Source organism: Crinia signifera, chromosome 2, assembly GCF_055691185.1.
Source record: "Crinia signifera chromosome 2, ASM5569118v1, whole genome shotgun sequence".
In the NCBI taxonomy this organism is placed as follows: domain Eukaryota; kingdom Metazoa; phylum Chordata; class Amphibia; order Anura; family Myobatrachidae; genus Crinia; species Crinia signifera.
Genome location: NC_139218.1, coordinates 79,873,977 through 79,886,205, shown reverse-complemented (window position 1 = coordinate 79,886,205; position 12,229 = coordinate 79,873,977). Strand labels below are relative to the sequence as shown.

At 40.2% G+C, this 12,229-nt stretch overlaps 1 protein-coding gene across 5 annotated transcripts in view; it reads left to right on the top strand.

The window, feature by feature from the left end:
* CNKSR2 (connector enhancer of kinase suppressor of Ras 2) overlaps positions 1 to 11,915 on the top strand; it is a 326,527-nt gene extending 314,612 nt beyond the window's left edge. For 4 of the 5 annotated variants that reach the window (XM_083172470.1, XM_083172469.1, XM_083172468.1 and 1 more), the window contains one exon: positions 7,430 to 11,915. In XM_083172470.1, the coding sequence (XP_083028596.1) occupies positions 7,430 to 7,645 (216 nt within the window). In that variant the 3' untranslated portion in view covers positions 7,646 to 11,915. The remainder of the gene's footprint in view (positions 1 to 7,429) is intronic. The other variant, XM_083172471.1, reaches the window with a different exon arrangement.
* The last annotated feature ends 314 nt before the right edge of the window (positions 11,916 to 12,229 follow it).

Sequence of the window (12,229 nt, the reverse complement as noted above, 5' to 3'; positions counted from 1 at the left end):
GGTCCCGCGAATCGCGGGAGGGGGGGTTCGCGGGGGTCCCGCGAATCACGGGAGGGGGGGTTCGCGGGGGTCCCGCGAATCACGGGAGGGGGGTCGCGGGGGTCCCGCGACATGCGGGAGGGTGGAAAGCGGGGGTCCCGCGAATGGCGGGAGGGGGGGTGCGGGGTCCTGCGAATGGCGGGAGGGGGGGTCGCGGGGGTTCCGCAAATCGCGGGAGGGGGGGTCGCGGGGGTCCCGCGATTCGCGGGAGGGGGGTCCCACGATTCGCGGGAGGGGGGGGGGTCGCGGGGGTCCCGCGAATCGCGGGAGGGGGGGTGCGGGGTCCTGCGAATGGCGGGAGGGGGGGTCACGGGGGTTCCGCAAATCGCGGGAGGGGGGGGGTCGCGGGGGTCCCGCGAATCGCGGGAGGTGGGGGTCGCGGTGGTCCCGCGATTCGCGGGAGGGGGGGGCGCGGGGGTCCCGCGATTCGCGGGAGGGGGGGTCGCGGGGGTCCCGCGATTCGCGGGAGGGGGGGTCGCGGGGGTCCCGCGATTCGCGGGAGGGGGGGGTCACGGGGGGTCCCGCGAATCGCGGGAGGGGGGTCGCGGGGGTCCTGGCAGAGGGTAGGGATGTGCAGGAGTAATGGTGGATGGTGGCTGTGGAGTAATGGTGGATGGTGGGCGTGTACTGTAGCCCTGGCTGGGCGGGGGGAGGTGATGTCAAGGGGGTGGAACGTCAGACACATGAAAGTGAAACTGTTCTTCACAGGAACGTTCTCCACAGGGGTTGAGTGACAGATCTGGCTAAATATATAACAGATATGGCCCCTATTACTTGTGCCAAGCGTGTTTTCTAATGACAGACCAAAACCTTTTAGACTTTCCAGCAACCTTTCATAAAGAGTTTTTTGCAGAAAGAGCTTTTAACATATCATTCAGAATAGCTAGTAGCTGAGCAAGTGCATGGGTTCTCCGTGCCCTAAGCTTTAGCCTAGTGTACACCCATAATGTCATCGCTTTAGCCTAGTGTACACCCATAATGTCATCGCTTTAGCCTAGTGTACACCCATAATGTCATCGCTTTAGCCTAGTGTACCCCTATAACATAATTGCTTTAGCCTAGTGTACCTTCATAAAGTAGTCTCTACCTTTTGTTTGTCATCCCTTCAGATAAGAATTCTCCTTATTAGCCTTGTATTTATAATTACATTATTTTGAAAGTTTTTTTTTAAATAACATCTATATATATATATATATATATATATATATATATAAAAGAGGGGGGTTGACTCTGTTTCTGCGCTAATTTGTGTGTGCAGCACCACCAAAGTTCCTCCTGTTAGTGAGGAACAATATAGTAATGAATAGGAAAAGGGGGGGATTGGGGTGCGCTACTAGATATAAACTCTGTACCTCCCAAAACACAATTATAATAACATTTATATAGAATTTCTTTAAAATTTCATTAAAATTTCATTTTCTTGAATTTTCATCCACAATGATTAGACCCAGTCCATGTCTGGAAAAATATTTCTTTTATTAAAGATCAGAATAAAAGAAATATTTTTCCAGACATGGACTGGGTCTAATCATTGTGGATGAAAATTCAAGAAAATGAAATTTTAATGAAATTTTAAAGAAATTCTATATAAATGTTATTATAATTGTGTTTTGGGAGGTACAGAGTTTATATCTAGTAGCGCACCCCAATCCCCCCCTTTTCATATATATATATATATATATATATATATATATATATATATACACATACAAAGTTCCACTCTGCGCAAAAGTCCTTATAAAAAACATCCGTCATAAGGAGTGCTCCCGATATCCGACTAACCCAACTGAACTGAATTAGTCTAACCACACGGTTTTTCCCTGTATTTTAACAGATCTTTTCTATCTCGTTTCAAAGCTCGTACTTTACAACTCTCAACTCTGCACAGTTTCTGCGTACCCTTATAAATTGTAAATAAGGAATATTCTTAACCCATTTTTTATGATGGCAGCTGTTGAAGTGGACATAACTGTTGTTATCAACTTTCTTAATATATGTACAAGTTTCAATTGTTCTATTGTCTTTAGACCAATTGGTGGTATCAAGCAAAAGATCTAAAAATTAGATTTTATTTTTATCGGTTTTGGAAGTGAAACGTAAATTATATTCATTAATATTAATATTTGTCATAAACTCATTAAAAAGAGACTCCTCCCCATCCCAAATAATCACAATATCGTCGATATAACCATGGTAACCAAGAATATTGTTTTTATACAAATGGGTAAATCCGCAAGGCTATGGGCATAGTGTGCCCCCATGGCTACCCCACATAGCTGCAAAAAATATTTCCCCTGAAAAACGAAAACATTGTTAGTCATAACAATCTTAATACTTTCAATGACGAATTCCTGGAAAGCATCATTAATAGTCTCATCTTTATCCAGGTATTATTTAATGGCACGTAATCCTCCCTCATGAGGTATGGAGGTATACAGTGCCTCAACGTCAATTGTACACAATCTATAAGAATCTTTCCATTCAAAATTTTCTAACACCATTAAGATCTGAGTGGAATACTTAGTGTACGATTTCAGATTGCACACATTTCTTTAAAAAAAGGAATCTAATTCAAATACTATTATTAAAATTGTGGATTCTATATTGTTTGTAATTTCGGCCAGTGATGAACACTTTATTTCAGTGGCTTGAATCTGTTAAAGTTGCTCCATTGTGTATATATCTTTTTTATTATGGAACAAATGCGGCTTAAATTGGTGAAAGCTGTTTCTTATTGCGGGTAATTAGCCGGCTATTTATATGTTACCATACTTACCATCCAACATGCCTCCTGACGAAGTCCCTTGTTACGAAACGCGTTGGTCGGTGCTTCCTGACGTGCGAATCGCTAAATTGCTGTTCCGTGGTGGATTTATAGTGGAGAGACTCCCATGGCACATAGTTTCCTGGGGCCTCTGTCGCTTAAACTTCATTGTATGGCGCCACATGGTCAATCAACCATGGTCATGTGTTAATCAGTAAAATATAACCGTTAAAGTATTTGTTAGAAATGACAGTGGGTCTCACCGCTGTACCAGTAAGCATTATCAGGTAATGACACTTTGCACACATGACATTATTGCTGTTCTGACCATAGCTCCGATTGGTCAGGGACACCTCCCTCCCTTTGTTGGGGTTGTGAACTTTGCCCTTGAGATTCACCGCAATGTCACTGATACTGGTTCTAAATACAGAACGGTTTACTGTTACTTACCTTGGCTATTCATTTGAGGATGAATGGTTTGCAATCAACCCTGATGCTGGAAGGAATTAATGTTTTTTGGCACTTAAACTTGAAGTGTGTTACCAAATTTAATTATTTATTTATGGATTTGTAAACCTATACATAATTTATACTATAGATATGACTAGTGTACATTTATATTGTATTATTAGGCAGGCCAGTACTTTGCATATGATCTCTGAGTACTTAGTTTGTATCCTGCAAAAAAACATGACTTCTGCATAATACTGTAAATGCTTTTACATGTGGGTCAAGTGTACTGTTATGTCACAGTTTCTGTGGAACCTCTATTAAGCAATTGTTAATGTCCTCTCTACCCACAGTGTACAACTCAATAATAGTCCAACAGGGATAAGCCTGTGTATTTAGGGGAAGTGACTGCTCTAGGTGAGTGTCTCTAGAAGTTTCACTAGAGATCTTCTCACTTTGGTTTGAGTGTTATTTTGAACACTTCTATGTTCTTTAACTCAGTGTTGTAACTAGTAATTAGTAGAATGAGGTTCAGCGATACACTTTGTCCCTCTTTGTCTTGCCCCCCTCTTGTAACTTTTTTAAGACGCACATGCTGTATACTGAAATTTTAATGCAGTTTTTTCTCCATTACAAACACGGTCTCTGACACATTAATACAAAGGGGAAGATTTACTAAGGCATCTAAAACTGAAAAATGGTGAGGTTGCCAACGGCCTGTATGCAGTTTGCATCATGGCCTGTATGTTAGCATGTGTACATACGCTTCCACTTTCTGTACAGCATACTGTGAGAGTCTGTTGTTAGGTAGTGGGGAGCGATGCTCCTGCTAATCATGAATGCAGAGGAGAACATGCAGGTGCACAAGGGAGCTGGTGGAGGTGCATTTGCAAGGGTGGCAAGAAGTTATGTTCCTGGTACCAGTAGCTGATTTTTTGCTACTGTAAGGCAGCCCCAGCTGCCGCTTGGGGGAGCAAGCCACAGTGGGGTCTATGTGGGCGCCAGCACCTGCTGGACGCACTGAGATGCTGCTGCCTTCCACTGCCAACTGGCTGAGCACCGGAGGTGAGTCAGCTGCAGCGCGGGTGCAGCCATGGCAGAAACGACAAATCCCCCCCACTGATTCAAATGACTGTACACAGAGCCAGCTATTGGCTACTGTGTACAGGATGGGCGTGCTAGGGCAGCCTGGGATGCGTCGGAGCCAAGGGAATCATCAGTGTCTGCTGGTCTCTCTTCCTCTATTGTGCTTCAGCTTTTCCGTTATGCATGTGACATCATCACCTCATGCTGGAGAAACACGCTGGAGAGGAGCCCGGGAGAGGGGGGGGGGTGCCACAAACTTTTTGGCAGGGGGGAGCAAAATTTATAGTTACGCCACTGCGTGATATATATATATATATATATATATATATATATATATATATATGCATTGCAGCAGCACCACCTCATGTAGTAACATTGTAGCAGATAGGGCCGGTGCTAGGCTTCCATGTGCCCTAGGCAAAACTGTAGCCTACCACCCCTCCTCCCCTAAATATCTATTTTTTAGCTTCTCACGCGTAACTTTTATAATATTAAAATAATATGTCTTGCCTGCTCCTGGCCCCATACACATGTTGGCACACTGACAGACAGACGCTGACAAACCGAATATTATACATGGACATTGACAAATTGATAGACTGACACACAGACACTAACATATGGACACACAGACAGACTAAGACACTGACAGACAGATGCTGACACATGGACAGACTGGCACTCTGACAGACTTGACCACTGACAGAATGATGCTGACACATAAATGCACCAATGCTAACACACAGACACTGACACAAGGACAGATAATTGCTGACAGATGGGCACACAGCTAAAAGTCTGACATACTGTAGGAATATTGACACACAGACTTACACAGACAGACATTGTTAAACGGAGAGACTCGCTTACAGATGGACACTGACACACTGATGTTAACAGCGGCGTAGCTACGTTTTGGGCGCCGCCCATTCAAACCCCCCCCAATCCCCCGCAGCCTTACCTTTCGCGCTGGTCCCGGCGGCTCCGTTCTTCTGCTGAGGACCACCACAAAATGGCCACCCCCATACAGCAGACAGTTTCAGAGAACTGTGTGCTATATGGGGGCGGCCATTTTGTGGTGGTCCTCAGCAGAAGAACGGAGCCGCCGGGACCAGCAAAATAGGTAAGCCTGCGGAGGATTGGGGGGAGGTGTAACTATAGCACCGCAGCCCCCAGCGCCCCCATATGCACAGCACCCCCCGCGGTGGCGGCGGCTGCGGTGCTATAGTTACGCCAGTGGATGTTAACACACAGAGAGAAGCTGACATATAGATGCTGTCACACAGACTGATGCTGACACACTGATGCTGACACACAGACACTTGGACAATTACCCACAAACACACAATTCCTGACACACGGACAGTGACACGCTGACACACAGACACACACACTACGGATGCTGACACACAGACATCCACACCCGGATGCTTACACACTGATGCTGACACACAGACATCCACACCCGGATGCTGACACACTGATGCTGACACACAGACACTCGGACAATTACGCACAGACACACAAATGTTCTATGTTCTGGGGGATAAAAAGTCTCAAAAACCTCTACTAGGTAAATGTGCATATGTTTTACAGAGCATTACATGAATAAGAGTGGTGATAAGTAAAATAAAATAAAAACTCAGTAGTATTTTAAAGGTATTCTGGACTCCACTACGATGCTGTGAGAGTTTTATGTGTGGATAATCCCTATAGGGACAGATGTGCTAATCCTTGAAAAGTGGAGAGAGATAAATTGGTACATGTGCTGTTATGTGCGCTGATATTGCATCTTCCCCATATATGAATGTAGAGAAGTGTGTGCAATGAAAGGGGAGCTATGCTATATTGGCACTCCTACCTAAAAGATACTGTAGTGCACAGATGCTGTGAGCAATGTATGATTAGTCCGTAGCATTGACCATTCCAACACCTGTAGCTAGTAATTTTGATAGCTGCAGCTGTCATTGCCCTAACACCACTGCAGGGACAGCTCTTCCAGCTCCGGGCTGCATGTGAGATCTTGGGATAATAACTAGATCTCTCGCGCATGCTCATTGGAGCTGTCCGGGAAGAGAGACACAGCACACCAGCTTTGGCAGACAAGATGTAAATATGTCTTATCTGTGTAGCTTCCTACTTTAAATTGGTAGACAGACTAAGCCAGAAGAGTTCTATCCACCACATAGTATCAACCAGCCAGATCCTAACTTTAATTTTTCAAATAAGGGGCTAGATGTACTTAGCTTCAAAAAGTGATAAAACGGAGAATGATAAACAGCCAGCCAATCAGCTCCTGTCTGCCATGTTGCAGGCTGGGTTTAAAAATGGTCAGACAGGAACTGATTGGCGGGTTGTTTATCACTCTCCATTGTATTCCTTTTTGAAGCTTAATGCATCTGGCCCACAGTCTGTAACCTGCCAGTTAGGAGCTGAAAGCCTGGTACTTCATCTCTCTCCTTTTTTATCACATTTCAAGGCTTACTACATCTGTCCTTATGGCTGGTGTGAATCATCTCCTTACGCCACACTTGTCTGTAAAGAATTATCTATTATTTAATGGGGGATTTCTCTTACTTGTAGCCTTATAGATGTATACAAATTGTCGCCAGAAAATGGTCTCTGGTGCAGTTGACAGCATCAGTACATTTCTTAATGTTTTGTGACTGGCTGTCGCAGGTGATATTCCCAGTCCAGGAAAGAATGGTAGAGGCTGTCACCTTTGTAAATGTTTAACAACATACCTTGAAAATGGATATCTGGGTTAAGTTCCCCTATAAAAGTTTAATGATCCACATTCTTTAAACAGTGTACCAAGCAGAATTACCGCATCACTCGAATTTGAAATAATATATTTTCAAAAACTACAGTAAATTGTTTTTCAGTGTATTATACAGACATTATATATTTTTATTTTATTTTTTTATTTTTTTTTCATTATACTTAAATTTGTATAGTTTAATATTTAAACTTTTGGACTCTTGGCATAATTTATTTAATTTAATATTATATACGAAAATTTTCTTTCCTCAGTGATTTTTAAATGTAGACCCTACTTATATTAAGTAATGCTTATTTCATGTTTTTCAGGCCAAAGAAGGAGAAGTAGCTATTATTGATAAAATTTTGGAGAACCCAGAATTGACATCTAGAGACTTTCAGGAATGGAAGCAATCATATCTTGACCTTTTTTTGGACATCTGTCAGAAAAGTGATGCAAAGGACTGTGAAAGCGTCTCCTCTGAAGTAGATGCCCTTATACAGTCCCTATCTCACACGCACTCTTACATTGAAACGCATGTATAATTGTTGTATTCTTTACATCTACGCCTAACAATGGAACATTTTCTATTTAAATTATTATATGGAAAGTATGGTAAAATATATTGTAAAATATATTTTAATGTTGCTGATATACGTGGAGTAATCATTATATTGCCAAAATGACAGTCTAATTTTGGCGTTTGTATATTTTTTATGCTATCAGTGCTCTGCTTTGTGTTAATTTTGTGGTTAAAAAAATAATAAATATGTATTAAATATGTTGGTTGAGCTTAGGGCTTTATATTTGAAACAGACAAATTTTTCTACTGCACAGAATTTTTTTTTCTGGGTAAGGAAATAGTGTTCATTAAAAAACGAGATTACATTTTTTTTTTTTACCATAAATATATTCTAACATTGCCTCTAAAATATATTAAATGCTGCAGTTGTGTTTTAAGGTTTCAATTTGAAATAAGAAGATTAATTGTAAAATAGAGAATAATACTGGAAGAGGAGATTTATATAGCACAGTACTTACTGTTAAATATAGTTATTTTAATGTGAACATGCTCTGGGAAACAAACCTAGTCATATAATATTAGCCATATTACATATATATAGATATATAAATATAACAGTGCCAGAACTTTTCGTATTGCCGGAAATCTACCTCCCTAAATATGTCCCATCTTTTTGAAAGTGTTATCCTTGTGAACGGTACTACATTAAATTAAAGATGGATTTCTATATAAATCATGTGAAGTTTCTTTTACACTAATATTACTACTGGCTTATTCTTGTACCATTTTAGTTTCTAAATATATAAATATATATATATATATATATTTGTTAGAAATTTTACATATGAGGAACTGTTTCCATGAAACTTTATGTTCCAAAGTATTTATCTGTTGGGTTTTTTCCTGGCTGTGATTACACTATCACAATTATGCATTAAATACAAAACACAACTAAACTTATTGGCTTGATTAAAATTATACATTACAATATGTATTTTGCAGTTCTTGCAGCTAAAAAATATATAGAAAAAAAAATCAAATATTTAGTTATGTAGCACTTAGTATTTTGTACCAATCAGAAAAAAATATTTCAAAGCTTTAAGGGCAGAGAATGTTCAATTGTGTCACTTTTTTCAGATGGAAATATCAACATTCATAGAAGATATCAGATGAAAAAATAGTGTTCTGTATCTTTTTAAACTGGTATATTATATTAGTAATAACATATTCAACACATTAACCTTTCTTGCCTACACATCATAAAGAAACATTGAGAAATTAGAACAATTAAACACTCAACCAATTGGCAAACAGAGTTTGGATTGTCCCAATGTGATTTGTCCAGACCAATAATGCCTGTGTTGTCCTACTTTTGATCTGAGAATGTACCTTGTCCAAGCTTTGAACAAACATACAATTAAAAAAATATTGAATGAAAATTGCATTATAATGCACATGCATTTATCGGTAATGTACATTCATGACCATAGCTTTTTAAACTTTTTTAACTAGATTACTGTAGGTCCTTAAAGTGCTCCCTTTCACCTGCTTACTCTGTGCTTGAATGTTGTGTAAGAAGTTGTGTCTAGACTAAGGATGCCAATCCCGGGGCATTTTTTTCTATCCCGGAATTCGGGATTGAAAAATGCCCAATCCCGGAATATTTACTTATATGTGTGGTGCGGCCGGGAGGGTGGGCAGCGCGCCGAGGACAAGCTGGGCTGTATGGCTGTGTGGCCTGCGCAGCGTGACCTCTCATGTAGTCATGCTGCTTAGAGCCGTACTGCTGGGTATGGGAAAACCCAGACAGCGTCTGAGCACCCGTTTAGGCGCTGCCAGGCATTAGACTGCACGTGTCCCGGCATTTTAAGGCCAAATCCCGGGATACCACCGATCACGGGATTAGACATTTTTATTTATCAACTTGTATAACTAAACATGAAAATTCTTCTCATTTTATTTGTGTGGTATCAATCACAGAATATAACTTGTGCACATAATCATTGTTGGCATCTTGAGATCTTGGCTCTGTGACTGTCTTTAGTGGATGGAATAACAAAAGTAGCTTGGAAAATGTGTTAGGCTGTTATCTGAATATAAAGATATGACAAAACATTATCTAGACAGTAGATTTACTTTCCATGGGTTGCTAAAGATAAATAAATATGAATCCATCTCTGATGTTTGTGTCACTGTAGCTATCCTATACGATAGATGGATGTCTGACTCTTGATAAACATTTGCCATGGTGGCAACCTTGATGGATGGCGAAAGGATGAAGTAAAAAATATGACAGTAGAATGTACATTACATGGATCCTGGGCAGTGTTCACAAAATACAATATCTAGAAATTGCAAAGCAGTCACTTAAATACTGTATGTGAAGTTTTAGGCTTCCGTGGACTGTCTCTGTTTAATATGCCACTAGCAGGCATGATTATAAAACTATGCTCCTTTACCCACATATTAAATTTCAGTAATGCAATGGGACATTACAGTAGTTTACTGGACATACTTTTATGGGGGAAATTCAAGTCTTCAGTGTCAAGGCAATGTGTCATTCATGAATAGCAAAATTTACAGTATCTCCTGGATTCACAAGTTTACCCTAATTCCCCATAGGAAACTTGCAACATCATCACAGTACAGTATATTGTTGATATGTACAGCACAATTTAATTCCCTCTATGTATGAATACTTTACTTATTTTGGATAAATGTATCTATTAACACACACACACACACACACACACACATATAATTATAGAACATTCTCTGCATCTAGCATTCCCTAATCCTTAATTTCTCAGACCCATTTAAACAATTTAAAATGCTAGCCTGATTGGCCCATATGATTGTGGCATGATAGACACTGGCCTGCTCAATGGTCAGTTAGGTAGTCTGAATTCTTCCCTAACTAAATGCAGGCATAGGGTGGTATTCAGTCTTGGATGGATTTTTTGGCTAGCTGAAAAATCCAAACATACCTATTCAATGCGGCCATTTTGAGCCGGAGTTTCCGCAGATGTAGCTTTGACTTGGTTTAAAGTAGAATCTGCATCCACGGAAAAAAGTGGATCAGCGAGTACTTCGCTGATCCACATGTTTTCTGACCATGTCCACATGTTTTCTAACCATGATGGTTTTTCCGACAGTCAAAAAATCGGCACTTGGATTTAATAGGTCGAATGTAAATTCATCGGAAGAGTGTCGATTTTACGACAGTCAGGAAAATTTCGGCAGGGATAGAATAACCGGTACTTATGTATTATCTGGGCTCCCATGTTAAATGCACCCCATTTTTTCATACCCCTACTATCCAACTACGCATGGAGTTGATTTTATAAAGTGTGGCGAGCGCAGTGAGCCACCGTGGCCGAAGCGTGGCGAGCGGACGCGGTCTCATAAGAAAAACGTAGCCCAGATATTACATAAGTACCGAATAACTGGCTGAAGCTTGCCCAAGTTAAGGTTATTTTCAAGATCTTAAAAAATAATTATTTGTATCTCGACCAATTAAACCTTGTCATGACGTCAGTATTCATGCTTAACAGAAAGGTTCCATTTCCCTTTGCAAATCATATCTGCTAATGTTTCCTTTTCCTACTAAGCATCATTAGACCGACTGTAGCACAATAGCTAATTTTCTATTGTTATCTCATTGCATAAAACAATAACTTATTACTTATTCTGATTTAATGCACAATTTTTGTTCCATGCATTACCATTATTAGGTCACAGAACTGCAAAATCTGGTCTGTTTCATTTAATTAAATAATACATTGCCATTTTCTTTGGCAATAAAGTTGTTTCTCATCCTTACACACTTGCCTGTGCAGCTGAGTGTACTTAATATCTCCAGAGTTCAGAATTCTCCAGTAATTATGTGCTGTTGAACATTAGATAATGCAGTGATCATTTTTCTGTTAGCTTTGTGTTATTGATAAATGAATATTGATGTTTTATAAAGATTGCAACTTGCACAGGAAACTAGTGGCCTTTCTTGAGTGTTTAAACAAAATGAATTATATATATATATGTAATTTCCACTGAAAACATGACCCGGCGTACTGTTTGTGTAATCTGAATGAAGATACTCTGTATAAAACAGGCATTTCCTTCCTGTATAAAAAGACATTTTACTTCTGCATGAATACAGACCTTAAAATGATACGAATATCTGTTTTTGTATTTACCCAGAAAAATGTTTATTGAAAATGTTTGTGTTCATGTAAAATGCATTGAGATCTATTGTTTTATTTGACTGAGAGGAAACGATATAAAGCTGAAAAGAAAAGACTCATTTGTGCATATTTATTTCCATTGTTTATTGTCATTTTTGCGACCTATCATCCGAGCTCTAACAAGTAATTTTTTTTTTTTTTTTCCATTACTAATGAAGCTGCTGTCTAAAGAGTCTCAATCATCTTTCATATAAGGATTGTAATTCGTACTACATGGCAGGGATGTAACTCCAAGAGGTGATGGAGGCACCTGCTTACAGGCATCAAGCCCTGAAGAGATCTGTGTGGTTTACAGTGGGATCAATGTGTGACTGCTGGTTTTCCAACAGCGCTCTGTAGTGCACCTTCTACTGCATAGTTAT